The sequence below is a fragment of the Bubalus bubalis genome, chromosome 2 (assembly GCF_019923935.1).
Source record: "Bubalus bubalis isolate 160015118507 breed Murrah chromosome 2, NDDB_SH_1, whole genome shotgun sequence".
Lineage (NCBI taxonomy): Eukaryota > Metazoa > Chordata > Mammalia > Artiodactyla > Bovidae > Bubalus > Bubalus bubalis.
Window position 1 is genome coordinate 3,561,231 of NC_059158.1, and position 21,166 is coordinate 3,582,396.

The 21,166-nt window shown below is 49.6% G+C and overlaps 1 protein-coding gene across 2 annotated transcripts in view; it reads right to left on the bottom strand.

The window, feature by feature from the left end:
* The window catches only part of F13A1 (coagulation factor XIII A chain), a 169,756-nt gene that overhangs the window by 44,139 nt on the left and 104,451 nt on the right, over positions 1 to 21,166 (bottom strand). For both annotated transcript variants that reach the window (XM_025265357.3, XM_025265361.3), the window contains exons 10-12: positions 20,562 to 20,650; positions 11,054 to 11,207; positions 5,102 to 5,389 (exon numbers count right to left, since the gene is read on the bottom strand). In XM_025265357.3, the coding sequence (XP_025121142.2) occupies positions 5,102 to 5,389; positions 11,054 to 11,207; positions 20,562 to 20,650 (531 nt within the window). The remainder of the gene's footprint in view (positions 1 to 5,101; positions 5,390 to 11,053; positions 11,208 to 20,561; positions 20,651 to 21,166) is intronic.

Sequence of the window (21,166 nt, forward strand, 5' to 3'; positions counted from 1 at the left end):
AAGGAGGCTCGGCATACGAAAAGGTGGGATCGAGCCTCAGGAGTCCCCCTGGGTATTCTCGAGCATCTATCCCCAAAACCAGAGTTTGCCTACTTTACTGCTTTGTGCTTTCACCTACACTTCTGACTTTACGGGGGGCTGTCCCCCACCACCTCTCTCTGAAAAAGAGTTAACTTACAGCTCCAGTTAATAAAGTTCCTGGGCGTGACAAGACTGTTTAAACTGTCTAAATACAGATTCCCTTGAGCAGTTAAAAGATTGATTAGAAATTGTATTGGTGAAGGGTTTTTCACTTGTTGGGCCAATGTTTGCTCCTAAGTTTCCATATCCCTTACCTGCTGTGTCCCTGGGAGTGTATTGATTAATATAATTGGTGTATAGGAATGTACATAGTAGCTTTAATGTTTGTAACCTTGGACCCTTGAGTTAATTCTTTTCTTGTTACAGCCCACCACACCTTTGCCCTATAGGAATGCAACTTTATCTAATGCTTTCGGAGGGTGGCTCCTGACTTTAGAATAATCACCTTTAGAGAAAAATAAGTTTTAAGAAAGGATCTTAAAATGTTGACAGGCCCCCTGGCCAGAAGATGATGTAAATCACCTAAACTTTTTCATATGATAAGTTTGGAGGAAGAAAGCCTGGCTTACTACATGACTCTACCCCTTCCCCCATTATCCTCTATGCATAACTTAGGTATAAAAACTACTTTGGAAAATAAAGTGTGGGCTTTGTTCACCAAAACTTGGTCTCCCCATGTCGTTCTTTCTCTCACCTTCTGGCTGAATTTCCATTTGGGGCGTGGAGGCTTGTCAAGCCAACTAATTATGCCTGGGCTTCTAAGATCTGACTGGGGAGGCCTTAGTGTCTCCTCTCCTTCGGGAGAACGGGAGGACGCCTGCGGCCTATGTTGGTGACGTAAATTCCTAGCCTTGGAATTTTATTAGCTTTCCATGTAAACCAAGTTATTCAGCCTCTTTTCTCCACTGAATTTCCTCACTGAGCTATCCTTATTTAACCACTCTTTATATCCTTAATTAACGTTTAATTAAGCAATTGTTTCCTGATCCTCACTGACGCTGTCCCCGCTTCAAATTCCCTGGATCCACTGAGGCTGGACCCCGGCGGTGGGGAGTTGGTCCCGGCTCCCCTGCGCTCACCATCTGGGCCGAGGAGGGGGCTTCTGTCCTGTGGCTCTGACTGCTGTGGTGGGCTTCTGCCTGCTGCCCTGCCCACTTCCTCTCACTCTCGTTTCCAGAGCACAGGATTTCAGGGGGCCAAGGGCCGTTGTCCTGCAGGCCAAGCCCGCGCTGGGCAGAGCCAGTGCCCCTGCTGTGTGGTCAGCCACCAGGGCACGGGGCACTCATGCCTCCTTCCCCCTGCACGGAGTTGAATGTCTCCGCCATAGCTGGCCTGCTCACTGTCTGCTTTTGGCCAAAGAGTCCTCCACTCAGTGGAAGTTGTCAAAGGAAACAATCCCCAAGTGGAGAGTGTTGTACGTGCATGTCTGCATTATGTATATACGTGCATGTCTCTAGTATATATGTGTGTGAATCTTCTCATTGGCCCCCCGTTGTGAGCGGGTGAACTGGACCTGGGGCCGGAAGGCTGTGTGGGGTGAGCACCGATCAGGGCACAGGGAGGCCTCCTGCCTTGCGGGCGCCCAGGTGATGGAGCGCCAGGCTGTGCCTACCAGCTGCTTCAAGATCTCTACACAGAGGACTGGGTGTTGAGACGGCCCGGTCTTGGCTCCACCTTGAAGTCACTGGGGGACATTTAAGAACCTACCCTGCTGGATCTCACCCCAGACCAACTCAATCAGAGTCTTGGAGGTTTGGGGTCTAGGTCTTGTTTGACCACTCTGTAGCTGACCCTTATGTACAGCGGGCCTGAGAAGCACTGCTTGACCCCCAGAGGGCCCTTCACCCGCTGGAATCAGCCCTCTAAGAACCTCAGTTCAGTGGAAGGTTGGGCCCTCCCAACCCAGGTCCCTGCAGCTAGGCTGTGGCCTGCAGACTAGCAGGAGCTCTGCCGCCTGGGAGCTGGTTGCAGATACTGGTTGTTGGCCCCGCCCTCGTCTAGGGAATCAGAATCTACATTTGAATACAATGATGAGATGATGCATATTCTAGGCTGAAAGGCTCCTGAAGTCCCAGGAGGGGTTCTACAGGAGATGGGGTGGTGTTAGGGCAGACCTGAGTGGACTTGGATGGTCTCAGTTTTGAAACTGAAAGTCCTGTCCCCGGAACATGTGCAGTTCCTGGTGAAATGGGAAGGATGGTCTTCTGGACCAGTGGTTGTCAATGGTGTGTGTGTTGGGGGGCGCGTTTTGACCCCAGGGAATGTTTGATAATGACTGGAGACCTTTTAGGGTGTCACCGCTGGGTGGGAGATGCTGGTATCTCCTGCGTAGAGGCCAGGTGCTTAGCTGCTCATGTTCAGTGTCCGACTCTTTGCAACCCCACAGACTGTAGCCCGCCAGGCTCCTCTGTCCATGGGATTTCCCAGGTGAGAATACTGGAGTGGGTTGTCATGCCTTCTTTAGGGGATCTTCCTGACCCAGGGATCGAACCTGTGTCTCCTGCATTGGCAGGTGGGTTCTTTACCATCTGAGCCACCAGGGAAGCCCATCTATGCTGGTAAACATCCTACCACTCACCCAACAGCCCCGCAACAATGGTCAGGCCTGAAAGAGAACAGTGCCTGGGCTGGGAGTCAGCCATGGGCTACACAGAGTTATTAGAAGGTACTGGTCTGCCCTGGACAAGCACTCAACAACTCAGCCTGCTTCCTGGAGCCGTCCTATCCTACTGAGGGCTGCCTTTTGAATCCGTGATCTTGCCTTGACTTTGACCCTCGAATTCTGCCTTTTTGGGTGACACACACCTATTGCGTTCTTTGCATCTGAGCATGGACCCTGCTTCCCCCATGGCTCCCAGAGCAGTGACTTGTCCAGAAGACTAAAACTCTGTCCCTCAATTGGAGACAATCTCAGAGGAGCACGTGCGACCTGTGGCCAGATGGGCCAGATGGGGTGGCAAAGTGAGCGGCCTTCAACATGCATTTTGCCTCTAGCAGCCTCCCATAATAACAGTAATAATAATGCATATCCTCTGGTATTTCTAGAGGGCCATGTTTGACCACGGGGATGTCTAGGGCTGCTGAGATGTGCCTGACAACTTTACAGAGACTTGCTCTACCTTGATCCTGTTGGCCTCGGGTCTCTTTATTCTCTGAGGTGGAATATCCTCTAAATCTTAGAACTGAAGAAACTGGGCTGTGTTTCTGAGCCCCAGAGACCAGGCTCCTAAAATAGTACGTTATGTAAGTGCTGTGTTTTGCCACTGTACAAGAAATTGTTCTAGATAAAGTTTATTAAATGTGGCAAGAGAAAGAAGAATAGGTTTTCATTCTCTGAGTGGTGGAGCTGGGATCCTGCCAGCACCATTGACGGTGTCTGGGGAAAGCCAAGGGAGACACAGGCAGGGGCTGCCTTGTCTCTTTTTCCAAAAATGCAAAGAAAACTAAATATAGCCGAGTGGAAGGCATAGCACCCTGGAAGACACTGAAAGGTTTAAGTTATTCACATCTTCCCAGCTGATTCTAGCTCACACATCCCCTTTAATCATCAATCTGGAAAATATGCTCCTGTTTGACTTGGAAAACTTTCTCTGCAACAGACCCTCCGACAATAGACCCTGACCTGCTTGATCAAGGTCTAGAATCCTGTGGCTTTTTGCAGTACACTGCAATGTATTTTCAGTTGCAACGGGCAGTTTATTGCATGCAGTTAGTGCCACCTGCTTGCAGGGTAAAGCAAAAAACAGTCTCCAATTCCCTTCAGGTTATTCAGGACAAGCCTAGGGTGGGCTGAGTGGTGGGAGCTGTGTTGACACTGAGTCGGGCCCCACCTCCCAGGGTGGATGACTGAGATGGCTAAGGTCTCATGCCGTTCTAGTCTGCTAGCTCAGGTGAGCTCATGCTTTTGCTGGATCAGGGAGAGGAGGGGAAGAAGTCTGAGATGGAACTCTAGTGGTCAGGAGAGGATGGTGTACAGTTCCTAGTCTGGGGGATTGAGGGGCTGCGGGACCCCAGGTAACAGGAACTAGCCCCCTTAGGGCCCAAGGATGCCTGGAGCTGGCTCACCACCCCTACCTGAATGGCATGAGGCTTCTGGTACCCACTTTACTTCTAACTGCTACGTGTGGCCTTAAACACGTCAGCTCACCCTTTCTGGTCTCAGTTTCCCCAAGTGTGAACATGTTGAAAGGTAGCATGTACTGACAGCCTACCCACGGGAAGCCTTCCGTATATATTATCTCGTTTAGTTTCCTCCACAGCCTCCTTCTCTCAGGTCGCACACCCAACCGGTCAGCCGGTCCTGAGAGCTCGGCCTTCCGAACACGCCCAGACCGGACGGCTCACTATCGCAAGAGCGTCGTAACTTCTCCGAAAGCTCAGCTCCATGGCCCCCATGGTCTGTTCTCAACACCGCAGCCAGAGTGATCTTTCAAACCCAAGTCGGACCAGGGCACGCTTGTGCTCACAACCCCCTCGTGGCCCTGCAGCTCGCTGGAATCAGAACAAAGTCCTCACAGAGTCCTCTAGGCTTGTCCTGGCCGGTACCCCCATCCTTCTCTAGACGCCTTTGTTTCTGACCCTGGCCCCCTTGCTGCTCATGAACACGTCGCACAAGCCCTGGCCTCAGGGCCTTCCCTCTTTTTTTTTTTTCTTCTGGCTGGAAAGCTCTTTCCCTTCTGTTAGTTTTCCGTGAAACGTCACCCTGTCAGAGAGGTTTTCCCTGGCCACCCCGCCCCTTACCGGCGCCTCTTGTCTTCCTTACCCTGCTTCGTGTTTTCCTATTCCACGCAGAGCCGTGTATATTCGCTTGTTCAGTTGTTTCCTGCCCAGCCCCCATCTTTCCTCCAGGAGACCATCAACTCCATGAGCAACTCTGCTGTGTCTCTAGCACAAAATAATATCTGGAGTCGTAGGCACTAAATAAAGGCTTGTGTGTGTGTGAGGGGGTGGATCAACAGTCTAGTGGTGTGTGCGGTGTTCTTCCCACATCCTGGAGGGAGCAGACCCCCCGTCAACTTACAGGACAAGGGCTCCAGGGTCACTTCGAAGGTCTCGTTCTTGAATTCCGCCTTGGAGACCCCGGTGTAGAAGCTGATGTTTCCGGAGAGGTAGGCTGCGACAGTGTAGCGGGTGGAGCCGTTGTTCCGGAAGGTGATGATGACCTTCAAGTCCCTGCCCAGCACGGCGTTCTCCACCTCGAAGTTCATGCGGACATCAGACCTCGATTTGAGGACGCCCTCTGTGTTGAGGGCCTTTTTGGCCCCATACATCAGGGCGGTTTCCAGGGCCAGCCTCTCTTCTTCTTGACCTAGGAGAGGTGCAGAGATGAGGACAAAGGCACGCCAGCCACCCACGAGAAAGTCACCCTAATGAACAGAGGGCTGTGGGTGCACATGTGGGACTTGCTGGGTTGCCTCTGCAAGCCACACGGCTTCCCTTTATGGGCATCTTCACCATCCTATGTTATGGATTCTGCAAAGTCAAGTTCCCGGAGAGTCAACCTGCCCAGGCTGCTGGGTTCGATCTACCTGAACAGGGGTTGCTCCAGAGCTTCCTCTACAGGTTGTTTTTCCACAGCCACTGTTTCAGGGCTCATCAGGCAGAACTGACAAAACCTAACTCTCTCACACTGTGGAATCCATTTGCTTCCCTCCCAGATTCCTAGCCACGCCGCTGGAGGACTTGCATCTTGCCTCTCACCGTCTACAACGTGAGTTTTCTCCCATTCGTGGGTCTGCCTGGCGAGATCTCTCTTCCTCGCATCTCCTTCCATCTGGGCTTGCCCCACGTGCTCCCGCTGACCCGCCCCCTGGCCGATACTGCCCACCCCGCTCTCCTTTCTCTGCTGTCACGTGCCTCCATCAGGGTGCAGAGGTCATGCTCCCCGGGCAGCACCCGGCTCATACAGTCAGCTCAGTGAGAACAAGCCTCCCCTGCAGAAGGCTAAGAGGTCACGTCCCCACAGGGAGCTATGCTGTGGTGTCTCCTGGGTGCCCACAGCTTTCACTAACCTGGCCAAGGTTCTGAGATGGAGCCCAACTGTGGCAAGACTTGATTACTTTTATTTTAAGGCTATTTTTTTTTAATGTGGACCCCTTTTAAAGTCTTTATTGAATTTCTTACAATATTGCTTCTGTTTAATTAATTAATGTTTAATCAAAAATCTGTTTTGATTTTTGGTCCCGAGGCATGTGAGATCTCAGCTCCCTGACCAAGGATCGAACCCTCACCCCTGCATTGGAAGGCAGAGTCTTAACCCACTGGACCACCAGGGACATCTTGAGAATTATTTACTTTCACATAAGGTTTCCCAAACTCATATGACACTGAACACATCTTTTTTGAGGGACACCTTTTGGTATCTGGTGGGAGAGTTTGAGACGTGTGTGCTGTTTTTAGGAAAATGTCTTAAGTAGGGTTTCCAAAGTGGTGGTGGTGGGAGAGATGGGAAGAAAGTGAGAGATGGAAGAATCAAAAAGTGACTCTATGCACATGGGGAGCTGAGAAGGTACAAGTCGGGGCTCAGAGCCTGCTGCTGGTGACTCTCGGCTGGGCTGACCCTCCTCAATAGTCTTTACTGTCTGACTTCCTCTGGATGTATCTTAGTGCATGTGTGACACAGAGGCAAATTCTTTGGCTTGTAGAAACTCATCCTGAGTCTTCCCTGCTGGCTCAGTGGATAAGAATTCACATGCCAGTGCAGAAGACGTGAGTTCGATCCCTGGGTTAGGAGGATTCCACATGCCTTGGAGCAACTAAGCCTATGTGCCACAACTGCTGAATCCATGAGCCTAGAGCCTCCGCTTCAGAACAGGAGAAGCCACAACTAAGAGAGGAGCCCCTGCTCTCTGCAACTAGAGAAAGCTGTGCCCAGCAATGAAGATGCAGTAAATATATAAATAATATAAACCTACAAAAAACAAACAAACAAAAAGCTAGTCCTGCCAGTGGCTAGCAAAAGAAGAATCACTTTGAAATAAAAATGCTGACTTTTATAGTTACATTAATTTTTAAGCTGTTTTCTCCCACTTTACTTAACAACGAAATGCAACAGAGATGAAGAGGTCAATGATGATAACAGTTATCATTAAGAGCTAACTCTGTGATAGGTAGCAGAGACAGCACTTTGCTGACAAAGATCCGTCTAGTCAAAGCTACGGTTTTTCCAGTAGTCATGTATGGATGTGAGAGCTGGGCCATGAAGAAGCTGAGTGTTGAAGAATTGATGCTTTTGAACTGTGGTGTTGGAGAAGACTCTTGAGAGTTCCTTGGACTGCAAGGAGATCAAATCAGTCAATCCTAAAGGAGATCAACTCTGAATATTCACTGGAAGGACCAATGCTGAAGCTGAAGCTCCAACCCCTTGGCCACCTGATGTGAAGAGCCAACTCATTGGAAAAGACCCTGATGCTGGGAAAGATTGAGGGCAGGAGGAGAAGGGGACAACAGAGGGTGAGATGGTTGGATGGCATCACCAACTCGATGGGCATGAGCTTGAGCAAACTCCGGGAGATGGTGAGGGACAGGGAGGTCTGCATGCTGCAGTCCGTGGGGTCACAAAGAGTCAGGCACGACTTAGTGCCTGTGACGGGTGTCGTGGCAAGTGCATGTTGTGCACTATCTCATCTAATCCTCAGAACGACTCTGCAGAGCAGGCGCTATCACTGCCATCGGTTTCCTTGTGTGGCAGGGTTGGTAGGTGGTTTAGAGGTAGGACGTGCATAAGAATTGGAAGCTTCCAGGACCTTTCAGAGACAGAGAAAATGCCAGCAGGTGTTGCCAACCAAGTGAATGTGTATTTCTCTCCGTGTGTGTGTGTGTGTGTGTATTAGCAATTTCCCTGCTTGTCAAGACTACAAGAATGAGCCAGAAACAACTGGTCCAGGACAAGCATTGGCTAGGCCACATGTTTACAATCGATTAGAGGGAGATAATTCTGAAGGGAAGGGGGGGCTGTGGCAAGCAAAGTGCAGTGAAATATTTTAGCAGAAAGCATCTGGCAGAGAGCTCCCCAAGACAGAGAGCATTAATGATTATCGCTTTGGACGGGCACCAAATACGCATTTAGGCAGGATGCAGGAGGTGAACACCAGCAGTGGGAGCATGGTCATGGGCAGAGGGAGGTGCCTCCATGGGCAAAGGCTGAGCTGACCGAGTAGGGGAGGGGCGGTGGAAGCTTCTGGCACCAGGAGGGACTTCACTGTGGGTCACGGATGGAGGAAGCTCTGGCTTCTTTCTGGGGACCAGCTCATCCCCATGAGCAGCGAGGCAGGCTGGGGTTGCCAGGAAGCGCAGGCCCAGGGAGGAGGCAGGAGCCACAGGGCCTCCCCAGTTGGGCAGAACGCCTGCTCTCTGCAGTTCTGTTCTGTGCTCTGATGTCATACATAAGCAGGGCCATGAACTGGGGGCTGAGGGAATGATTTAAAGCCAGGTCACATTTCCTACAGCTCCTCTGTGGCTCAGAACCAAGGTCAAAACCACCTTCTCATGACCTGGGTGTCATGAGAGTCCCCTTTATGTCTGACGAAGCCTCTTCTCATCGTTTGGATCTTAGCTCAAATGTCAGCTTCTCAGGGTGTCCCCCAGTTCCATGACCCTGGTCCCCTCACTCTCACTAACACATGACCTGGTCGTCTCATCTCTCACTAACAATGACCTGGTCCCCTCGTCTCTCACTAACACATGACCTGGTCTTCTTTCCTTTTCCCAGTACTTGTTGCTTTGTGACAACAAGGAAGGGGAGGGGCAGCGTGGAGCAGGGGATTAACAAGTCCAAACCGTTATGTGTAAAATAAGCTACAAGGATATACGTACAACACAAGGAATATAGTCCACTGCTGACGTCCTCCATGCTCCCCAGGCATCTGTTCATGACCCCTGTCCTGGGCACCCACCACCCGGCAAGCTGAGGGCTCACTGCCTGCCCGTCTCTCCCTTAGATGGCGAGGCAGGGCTGTGGGAGTCTCCGGGTGGACAGTGTTGGGAATGCGGCGGGTGGCTAACAGCAAGTTGTTGCAAGGATGAATGAATGCATGAGTGGATGTTGCAGCCGGTTTCTTTCACTTCTTTCGTGGGCTGCTTTTCCTTTCCAAACCTTTTCGCCTGACACTCTATCACAAAAGGGCATTGTTCATCTGTTCTGTTTCACTGTGTTTATGTTTTTTAAAAACACTCTTTTTAGAAAAAAAAAGTCAAAAAGAAAAGAAATCTTTTGTATCTGTTGTGCAGTGAATGATAAGCCAACGGAAGAGAAGAACTAACCACTTCAGGAGCACAGCACAGCTTCACTGCTTCAGGTGACACAGATCCTGAATTTCTAATGCTATGCAGAAGAGTTCTCAGTTCAGCAAACTTTCTCTTTATAGTGCAAATTGCTTTTGTAAACAAGAGTAGGGAGCCAATCTAAAATATTTAAAACGCATTCTGCACTCAGCATTTCAGGAATACTGATGAATATTTAGGTGTATGCTAATTACTCTTCATTTTATATCCATTCACTAAAATAAATGCCATTCCTAAGAAACTCTGGTGGTGAATCATTTGTAACATATATTCCATGTCCCCATCAAGACCCCCAAGCTCCTTCACCTCCTGTCCACGACCGACCTTGGGGAACCTCCACTCCAGCCTCTGGGTGCTCGGAGCCTGGTGCATTCGTAATGCCTTGTTGTTCAATTGCTAAGTCATGTCAACTCTTTTGCAACCCCATGGACTGTGGCCCGCCACGCTCCCTTGTCCATGAGATTTTCCAGGCAAGAATACTGGCGTGGGTTGCCATTTCCTTCTCCAGGAGATCTTCCTGATCCAGGGATCGAACCCGAGTCACCTGCATTGTGGGTGGATTCTTTATCTGCAGGACCCTAAACACACTTGCTGCTTCACACCCCATGCCTTTATCATGTTCCCATCTTCTAGAAGCCTGAGTCCAGCTTCCTTTAACTGAGGTCTGTGACTTCTCTGATCGGGCTTTGCTTTTTCTGAATCTCCTGGTTGGACTGAGCGTCCCTTTTCGTTTTCAAAGCCCCTTCAGCAGAATGAACCTATTCCTTGGCCAGAAACAGAAAGTGGGTCCTTCTCACTGTGGGGATGCCCAGCACCAAACTAGCTTCAGGCGGACAGTAGACACTCAGCAGTGACTGAGATGGGGCTGAACCCAGCAGCGCTGCGTGAAACACTCCACACTCCAAAGGTGAACAAAACCACCTCAGCGTTGTTTTATGGTTGAAGCAGGACTTCAACCTAATTGGCCTGAATCAGTGAAGTTGTCATGTCCTATTCATTTTATATTATCTACCTCCATTTATATTCCCTATACTTCCTATCAAGGAATTTCCAAGTCAATGGAACAAAGCATATGAAAAAAGCTCGCAAGGTTCTAAACAAATGTGAGGGCTTCCCAGGTGGCTCAGTGGTAAAGAATCTGCCTGCCAATGCAGGAGACATGGGTTCCATCCCTGGGTCGGGAAGATCCCCTGGAGAAGGAAATGGCTACTCACTCCAGTCTTCTTGCCTGGAGAATCCCATGGACAGAGGACTCTGGTGGGCTACAGTCCACGGGGTTGCAAAGAGACATGACTTAGCGACTAAACAACATCAAGAGCAAACAACTGTGAATAGTTATTTAAAATTCATCATTGAACTAAAATTACATTAGTTATGTAATGTTTTCTATTAAGATTAAAATTAAGATTCTTTCATATTTTTATGAATAAGAACACATTCTATATTCTGTTAAAATAGATGCGACTTTAAACCAATTATTTCAGAAGCCATGTAAAGGGGAATTCTGCTCAAAGCAAACAAACAAGTAAAACTAAAACGAAATGGAGAATTGTGGGTGTGAGGCGTAGCTGCTCGAGTTCTAACTTTCGGATGCCACAGAAGGCCACGCCTCCTCCGGAACGTGTTTCACGGTGACGGTGACTTTCAGTGACACGGACAGAGGGACCCTCATGCGACTGCAGCCGCTTACCTTCCTGGAATTTGTAGGTGTCCGTGATGTCCTTTATGCCATCTCCTCCAATTTCTTTGGTCACAATTAATTTCCCAATGTGGGTGGTATCAAGGGCTTCAACCACATGAGTGCCATCTTTCTTAGCTGTAATGTAAACAAGGTCACTGTTGACCTAAAAACAGGAGAGGAGGCCGTTAGCTATCGTCAAATGTCCTTGTCCCCAAAATCTCTAACTCAGAATAGTGTAGCGTCTAAGAGCCTGCAGATGACATTATCCACCGTGCTGTCATTCAAGCACCAACCATTTCTTTCATTCCTTTTTCTTGCTGGCAAATTCTACCTCCTAAGGCAGAACGGAAAGCACCCTGTCTATTACTCTCTTCCTCAGGCTTCTTTTAAGCTGACAGTAACAGAGTGACCTACTTCTAGAGAGAAGAGGCAGTATGCTGGGTGGCTTCTGGGAAATATTTTTTTTCCAGGTATATGCATATGCTCAAACCCATCAAGATGTATACACTAAATGTCTGCATTCTGAATATCAATTTTACCCCATTAAAGCTTAAAATAATTAAATAAATGGAGAGAAGGAAGCCCGTGATAGGCAGAGAGACCAGCAGCTACAATGCATGGGATCAACTGCAGAGAACGTGGGCTCTGATCTTGGGTGTGCGCTGTTAGAAAGTACACGCCGTATCCTCGGAACCTCATTCCTGCTTCCAGAAAATGAAAATAATTACACTTGCTCTGCCAGTTTCGTAGGAACACTTTGGGTCTGAGCGAGGTAAAATCTATGTGGATATGATTCTCACTTAGATTAGTAAACATCAAAATCAAGTAAAATGCAACAATCATTACCAGGTGCTGGGAAAACTTGATGAGGTTAAAGGTAAGGTTTAAGAGGGCAACTTTTCTCTACTTTCTCACAAATATCTGAATTTACAAGAAGTCTGACTTCTGCTCAGGGGAAGGTAAGCAATCAACATTTATTGACCCATAATGTTTCAGGACGTTTTAAATGATTTAATTTAAACCCCACCACAACAATCCTGTGAGTAGGTACTATTATCTCTGTTTTATATACGAGGCACTACGAGTCAGAGGGTCAGCAGAGTGTTTGTGCTCACAGGGTGGGGAGGTGGTGGAGAAGAAGTGCAGACGTGGGCAGGTGCAGGCCCACAGCACACGCCCCGACTCTTTCCCTGGGTGGGCATCGCACAGGCCCTGATCTTCACCCAGGGTGGTCTGAACACACAGCCTGACCTTCCTGCTGGGTGGCCCATATCTGTTCGCTGGATTATCACAGGACACCGCCTCTCCTGCCTGACCCCCAAGGACCACCGTACCACGCAGTGGGGGGTCCCAGGCTGGGGTCCGGGTGGTCCTGCACTGCCTCAGATTTCTGAGGATGAAGGCATGGGCCCTGCTCCTCTGTGTGGTGCCCAGGGCTTGGTGGTACTCGGGACATGGTGTGAAAGCTAAATGTTGAATCAGGAATCAGGACGGGAGCAGACAGAGCAGACACCTGAGTAGTATTTCTCATTTTGGGCAAAAACGTTGAAGGAAAGTTTCAGTGAGCTTCCTGAGAGCTTCAAGGTCCCCCTGGAGGAGGCCATGCAGGCACAGACCGCTCCCTCCTCCGTGCAAGCGACAGCAAAAATGACGACAAAGCCCTTCTTAATAAACAGCCCTCACGGCCGCTTCCAGTTTTCCAGGGAGACAAGGCTGCACGTGCAAGTGGCTAGATCCTTGTCTTCCCTTGAGCAAAGCTTAGGAAATTTTTCATTGTTGTTCAGTCGCTAAGTCATGTCCAACTCTTTGTGACCCCATGGACTGCAACACACCAGGCTTCCCCGTCTTCCACCATCTCTTGCTTGCCTTCAAACGTTCCCAGCATCGGGGTCTTTTCCAATGAGCAGGCTCTTCCCATCAAGCAGTCAAAGTATTGGAGCTTCAGCTTCAGCATCAGTCCTTCCAATGAATATTCGGGGTTGATTTCCTTTGGGATTGACTGGCTTAATCTCCTTGCTGTTCAAGGGACTCTCAAGAGTCTTCTCCAGCACCACAGTTCAAAAGCATCAATTTTTTGGTGCTCAGCCTTCTTTATAGTCCAACTTTCACATTTGTACATGACTATGGGAAAAATCATAGCTTTGACTATATGTACCTTTGTCAGCAATGTGATGTCTCTGCCTTTTAATACACTGTCTGTAAAAAGCCTATGTCATAGTTTTCCTCCCAAGGAACAAGCATCTTTTAATTTTGTGGCTGAAGTCATGGTCAGCAGTGATTATATCAGCTGAAACCTCAGGCCGGCCCACCACACTGTCCCTTGTGGGAAGAGGAGAGGAGAAACACACACACGAAGTGACTTCTGCACATGTAGGGAGGGGGTGGGTTGGAGGGAAAGGATTCTTTCCAGGAGACATGTGCAAGCTTTCTTCTCAGTTTTAGCCACTAGAGTGGTGGCTCTCCATCCTGACTGCATATGAGAAGCACCGAGGAGCCTAGAAAGTTTGTCCAAGACCAGTTGCATCTCCATGGTAGGACAGTCACAAGTGGAAGAAATATTGGACCTAGGCTGTGTGATTTCGGGCAAGTTACTGAACGTCTCTGAGCCTGGGTTTAATTATACCTTCCTTGCAAGGTTGGCAAGTAGACCAGAACCACCTGTGAATGTCCTATGTTTAATTTCTTCTGAGTGGAAAGGATTCTTAGAGACCATCTAGTCCTGCACATAGATTTGAAGGGCGATGGTCACACAACACAGGCACTTCCAAAGTGGAGTGGGGAATAATGGGAGAGCTTTCCTGGTGGCTCAGATGGTAAAGCATCTGCGTGCAATGCAGGAGACCTGGGTTCGATTCCTGGGTCAGGAAGATCCCCTGGAGAAGGAAATGGTTACCCACTCCAGTATTCTTGCCTGGAAAATTCCATGGACAGAGGAGCCTGGCAGGCTCTATATCTATATCTATATATCTATATCTATCAGCCTGGGGTCTGAAAGAGTCAGACATGACTGAGTGACTAACACCTGACTTTCCTAGTAGGAGGAGCAGTGTGTGTAAGACCAATACGAGGATGTATTTGGATGTTTCAGCACCCCGGGGGGCTCAGCTAGGGTGGGCCGGGTCCTCAGGCTAGAGGGCCCCTCTGCAAACCCCCGCCTGTGCCCACGGACTGTAAACGTGTGTCACTGTTCACCGCTCACGGTGGAGGCCCTTGTTTTCAGGACCCAGGACAGAGTCTGCTCTGTTTGTTCCCAAGTGGAGGTGGCTGCATCACAGGTGGTGCAGGGAAGGCGGTGCTGCTCCCACGGCTCACGGGTTTGGGGGCAGTGGATGCCTGCCTGTCTGGGAGCCTTCCTGGCACAACGCCGGACGTCCACCCTGTGCTTGCCTTCCTTCATCCCGTAGGGGCTCCTGTGTGTGTGCCCCGCGGCTGCATAAGTGAGCTCATCTCGCACCAGGACTGCCCGTGCGTGAAGGTGCCATCTGGCCCCCGTCTCGCTGAGATCCTCTTCTCAGCAGTGCATCGTGCACACGCTCTTGCTTCTATTATTCACTCATGTATTTACTGGTGGCTTCTGTGTGCCAGGACCTGCTTTCAGCGATGAGAGTCCAGCAGACCCTATCTCCGAGGAACTTATGTTATAGAAGGGAGGGAAATGATAACACTAAGTCAGAGAAGAACAGAAACAGCGGGATGGGTAGGGATGCTTCATGTGGGAGATGCGGGGAGTGGAGGTCTCTTTATGGAGGTGGGCTGAGCAGAGACCTGGATGCAGCGAGGGTGAAAAACATGCAAAGAGAGGTAGAGGGGGGGACAAGAGCTTTCATGGCCAAAGGAACGGTCTGTGTAAAGACTGACAAAAGAATGTGTTCGATGTTTCCAGAAGAGCACGGGGGTCTATGTGGCCGTAGAGAAACGAGCAAGGGATGGGGGCGGAGGGTCAACCAGGGGCCAGATCACACAGAATCTTGAAAAGATTTATGCTTAATTGTAAAGGTGATGGGCATTCAAAGGTTTGGGGCAGGGGAGTGGCATGTTTTTATTTACATTTTAGAGGGTAATTCTGGCTGCTCTGTGGAGAGTAAACTGGAGAGGGGCAAGCAAGGAGGAAGAAATGACTTAGGACATGATGTCCCAGATCTCAGAGCTGTGCAGAGCTCAGAGGGTCATGATGGAGGCACAGGCATGCCTGGATCTGGGATAATTGGAAGGTATTTCTGGCAAAATGCTTAGGGGAGGTTAGAAAGAGAAACCAAGATTATTCCAGAGTTTTATATGTGATTTGAATGAACGGGTGAATTATTTTGAGATATCCCCAAATGGACTGCATCTAATAACTGGTAGAGAAATAAACAATCTTGGACTGAGACCAAAGAATTGGCAGAGGAGCTGGTGGGCAGTTTGAGTCCAGAGAACTGCCAGCCCCAGACTATGGAGGGTGCGGCTGCTGGAGCCATGGGGCGGCGACGGTGACCCCAAGGGGCCCGTCACTTCTGCTGCGAGAACCAGCTCAGTGCCAGGAGGGAAGGTGTGTCTGTGTGTGAGACAGTGTGTCTGTGTGTGAGTGTGAGTGTGTGAGAGAGTATATATCAATGCGTCTGTGTGTGTGTGTGAGTGTGTGAGAAAGTGTGTGTGTCTGTGTGAGAGTGTGTGAGTGTGTGTAAGAGAGTATTGTGAATGTGTCTGTGTGTGTAAGTGTGTGAGCATGTGAATGTGTGTGAGAGTATGTGTGAGTGTGTGTGTGTATGTATCTGTGTAAGTGTGTATGTGAGAGTGTGTCTGTGTGTGTGTGTGATAGAGTGTGTGAGTGTGTGTGTATGTGTGTGTGAGAAACTGTATGTGTCTGTGTATGTGAGAGAGTATGTGTGAATGTGTCTCTGTGTGTGAGTGGGTGTGTGAGAGAGTGTGTCTGTGGGTGTGTGAGAGTGTGTCTTTGTGTGTGTGTGTGTCTGTGTGTGAGTGTGTGTAAGTGTGTTAGCATGTGAATGTGTGTGAGAGAGTACGTGTGTGTATATGTGTAAGTGTGTTAGTGTGTGTGAGAGTGTGTCTGTGTGAGTGTGTGTGTCAGTAACTGTGTGTGAGAGTATGTGTGAATGTCTCTGTGTGTGAGTGTGTGTGAGAGAGTGTGTGTCTGTGTGTGTGTGTGTCTGTGTCTGTGTGAGAATGTGTGACTGTGAGTGTGTGAATGTGTGTGTGTGTAAGTGTGTGAGCATGTGAATGTGTGTGAGTATATGTGAGTGTGTGAGAGTATGAGTGTGTGTGTGAGAGAGAGCATGTGTGTGTGTATGTGAGTGTGTGTGTGTGTGAGAGTATGTGTGTCTGTGTGTGTGAGTATGTATGAGTGTGTGAGAGTATGTATGTGTGCGTGTGAGTGTGTGTCTGTGTGTGTGAGTGTGTGTAGGTGTGTAAGCATATAAATGTGTGAAAGTATGTGTAAGTGTGTCTGTGTGTGTCTGTGAGTGTAAGTACGCAAGCATGTGAATGTGTATGAGTATGTGTGTATGTGTGAGAGTATGTGTGTGTGTGTGTGTGAGTGTGTGAGCATGTGAATGTGTGTGTGTGTCTGTGAGTGTGTGTGTGAGAGTATGTGTGTCTGTGTGTATCTGTGTGTGTGTGAGTGTGTGAATGTGTCTGTGTGTGTAAGTGTGCAAGCATGTGAATGTGTGTGAGAAAGTATGTGTGTGTGTATGTGTGAATGTGTCTCTGTGTGTGTGTGTCTGTTGTGTGTGTGTGAATGTGTCTCTGTGTGTGTGTGTGTAAGTGTGTGAGCATGAATGTGTGAGTGTGTGTGTGTGTGAGAGTATGTGTGAGTGTGTCTGTGTATGAGTGTGTGTGTGTCTGTGTGTGTGTCTGTGAGAGTGTGTGAATGTGTGAATGTCTGTGAGTGTTCATAGTGTGTGAGCATGTGAATGTGTGAAAGTATGTGTGTGTCTGTGAGTGTGTGTGAGTGTAAGTGTGCGAGCATGTGAATTGTGTGAGTGTGAGTGTGAGAGAGTATGTGTGAGTGTGTGCGTGTGAGAGAGTATGTGTGAGTGTGTGTGTGTGTGTGTGAGTGTGTGTGAGTTTGGCAGGATGATGTGAAGGGGACAACAGTTAGAAGAAGCTGAGACAGAAGAGAAGCAGCAGCTCCTGAGTGCTTAGTGACCCGGGAACCGGGAAGGGAACTCCAGACGCTGAGACCTCTTCTCTCTTTGGGAACCTCCAGAGCAGGCCGAAGCAGCCCACTGCTGGGCTGAGGGCAAGAGGATGGAGGAGGGCAGAGAAAGAAGCCCAGATCCCAGGAAGGAATCTGGAGATGGGAAAAGCGCAGCGGTGGGCGCTTCCTGTGCACAGCTCTCGTCTCGGCTTCTGCTTTCACTCAGAGAGGAAACCAAAAGCCAGTCCGCGAGCATGAGGCCTGATCCGGCCCGGAAATGAGTCAAGAGTGACCAAGAAAGTCAGCCTGCTGGGAGGCGAGAGCAGGCACGTTCCGGCTGACGTAGCGGGGGTGGCGGGAAGCAGGCTGACGTAGCAAGGAGGCGGGAAGAGACGAGCACAGTGGTCTGGGACCTGAGCCATGCAGGCGCTCATTAAAGTCACAGACAACGCCCCCCATGGAGCCCTGCTTCAGGACCCTTGAGAAGAAAGCGTGCTCACTCCTCACGTACTTTTAAGCCATTGGAGCATCTTTTACAAAGGGCTCAGCCCCAGAGCCCAGCCCAAACCAAAGCAACAAATCCCATGCTCTGTCAGACAAGTCTGCATCGAGTGGCAGAGGAGTCGTTACCATCTGCGGTCCCGATGACACTCACAACACCCCGATCTGTATTTAATAACAGCGGAAAGCGTTTGCATTAGCAGCTATTAGGCGTTTTCCTCCTGGAGGGAGTCTGTTCCTCTCTCCTCCGCGGCAACAAAGCATAATAAAACTACAAAAGCAAGGCTTGGTGAGTTTTAGAATGATTTTCCATTAAGAAGTCCTCGTGGCATCAGAAACGATCAGATGGCAGTTGGGGAGGAACACACAAATCTTGAAATCTCAAAATGAAATCCAGCAGGTGAAAATTCCAAATACAGTCTGCCTGTTCTCCCAAGGCTTCTAGAAACTGCGACGGCAGGTACAGCGGAGGAGGCATTGTCCCTTTCATGTAACTCACGTGTTCGGTCTTGGGGTCTGCGTGTTTATTCTTATTTTATTTCTGAGACATTTCCCAAGCTGGCCTTCTCCTCTGCCTGTCGTCCTTCAACTGGTTCAGGAGAGGAGTGAAGTCACAGCCGCCCCGGGGCTTCCGCCCAGAGGCCTTCCCCTCCAGCCTGGGCTGAACAGGCTCCGTTCCTTTTCCTTCCCCTTGGGAAGCCTCTCGTGTCCACTCTCAGGTCAGAACATCCCACGTCTTGGTTCTTCAGCTGTCATCATCTGACACCTCCCAACACATCCCTGTTCGTGAGCCTCGGTGGTTTTCATTTTTATTTATTCATTGTGTATGTTTTCTTGGCCATGCTGCAGGGCATGTGGGATCTTAGCTGCCTGACCAAGGATCAGACTCACACCCCCTCGCACTGGAAGCTCCGAGTCTTAACCACTGGACTGCCAGGCAAGCTCCTGAACAGTTTTTAATTGTCTGCACGTACCTTTTGGAAGCTCAAGTTTTCTCCTCTGTCTGAAGTTCATCCCTTCCTCTGGCTTTTTTTTTTTTTTTTTTTTCTTACCTCTTTCGCCTGAATACTGTCTTGTCTGCTCGTGCTCAGTCACTCAGTTTTGTGACCCCATGGACTGTAAAGCCCACCACGCTCCTCTGTCCATGAGATTTCCCAGGCAAGAATACTGGCGTGGGTTGCCATTTCCTTCTCCAGAGGCTCTTCCTGACCCAGGGATCGAACCCATATCTCCTGCATTGCAGGTGGATACCACTGAGCTCCCAGGAAAGCTGAATAACTACTAGTCATGCGTCCAGACTCGGTTAGGGCTCCACTCCCTCCAGGGAGTATCCCCGGCCCTCCCCTCCGTGGGCTCCGTGATGCTCCGCTGGACCTGCTGTGGCCGTCGCACAGCTGTGCCCGTGTCTATTCCCAGCCACCCTCTCTCCCAGGACAGGGTCTGGTGGCCTCTGCTGTCCTGCCGCAGCCTGAGCTCATAGCTCTCGATTAACAAAATGCCAGTCATTTATCACCTACATCACTCGTTTGACCTTTGGTTCCATAGCAACACTTGCATCGTTGTTTTTTAAATGCTGCTGTGTTTATGTACTACTACCTCCATCTGGAATCAAGTTTCTTAAGGACTCGGGCTTCTGAATTCCCACAGTGCTAGATGCATGCTAATAATACATACGTATTCATTCTGGAACAGTAGCAGAATGTGGTGGTTACTAGCGTGAGGTTGGGTGCCTACGTGTGTGTTCCTTCGCTCAGTCGCTTCTGACTTTTTGCGACCCTATGGACTGTAGCCCACCAGGCTCCTCTGTCCATGGAGTTTTCCAGGCAAGAATACTGGATGGGTTGCCACCTGCTTCTCCAGGGGATCTTCCCACCCCAAGGATTGAACCTGGTGCTCGCTCACCTGGCTTTAAATCTTACCACTAGTCTTTATTGGTTAGATGATCATGGAAAGGTTCTTTAATCACTGTTTGCCTCACTTTTCTTTTCTGTAAAATGGGAAGAATTACAACACCCATTTTAAAGGGTTGCTGAGAGCATCAAATGGTAGGCAAAGTGATTACCTAGTGATAGACATTATTTCACCGCGTTTACTGGTGAAATCATACCCGGGGTAAGTCCCGCCTGTCAACCTCTCTTGTTTCTCTGCTCCTCCCCCTTGCCCCCAGCAGCCTCCCACCTGGCCTTCTCCATTACCTGGTACTTCTTACATTTACTCTGACTTTCAGGGCTCCTTTTGGAGCACCGTTGAACTGCCCTCTTTGCTTCTAGCCTACACCCAGTTCTTCCAGAATTTCAGCCTCTTCCCAAAGTGTCCCCAGCCACCTATCAGTGAGCTGTGTTCCACATCTGTTTTCTCCCATCCGTACTGTAACAGCTTACTCAGTCCCCTCTGGTAGAGGATGGCTTGGAATAGCAGGAAATGGACTGGAGTTCCCGGACTAAGATTACAGTTGGGGTGTGTTTGGATTTTATGCTGTGTGGGCCACTGGGCTAGTCTCAGTGCAGTAGGGCACTCTCCCGTGTCAGTTCATGGATGGTCTCCACCAATTTTTAGTTGAGTGATTCACTTAGTCACTTAATTTCTTGGGAGCAGTTGGTACCTACTTCCTGGGTACAGAGACCTAAGCTAAGGTGACTAGAGCAATTGCTTTCAGGCGGGGAAATCTCAGAGCATCAAGGGAAGAAAAATGTTAAGTAAGAGCTGCCTTTAGCATGTAGCACCCGGAGGTTGGAACCATGTCTGCCATGTTTAACTTTGTAAACATGAAGCACACACCATGTTCCTGGGAAATTGAGACCCAACAGCCCAGTGCCTTATTCTCTGATGAGTTCAGAGCTTGGGGAGGAAGGAGGCTCTTTCCCGCAGCTCTCCACTTACCTCTGCAAAAACGAAGGGTGAGTCAAACTGGAAGCAGACGTGGCCGTGCTTGATGGCTTGAACAGAGGCGGGGCCGCACCGATACATCCCTGGACCACACAGAGGAAGGAGAGTGTGAGTTCCCCATCTTTGGGTCTTTCCAGTTACAGAACTGGTCTGCATACAGGTCACAGCCCTGAGCGGGCTGTAGGGGCAACCGCTCCTCAAGGTCATCATCAATGCGGCCCCAGTTCTTTCCACGGCCAGAGAGGGTGTCACCCACATGCGCCATCAACAGGGAGGGACATGGTGGAAATACTTCTGCAAGCCCCAAACCAAAGTCGTGAAAAGAGCAAAGGGCACACCATTCCTGCATCTACTCTTCCAACTATAAACAGCCTCGAGCGTGTGGGGGCCGAGCTGTGGGCTGACGCAGGGCTCATCCTGTTACAAGTGGCATCTGGAATGCTGGAAACGGTGACATGTCCCAGGACTTGTGGTGCTTATTTGTTTTCATTTTTGGACATTGTGGACATATGTCAAGTTTAACCGGAGAATCTGGACACTAGCCACGCCACACGGACCGCGTGCTTTTGGGAAGTTAGCAGGCCCACGCTGACTTTTAC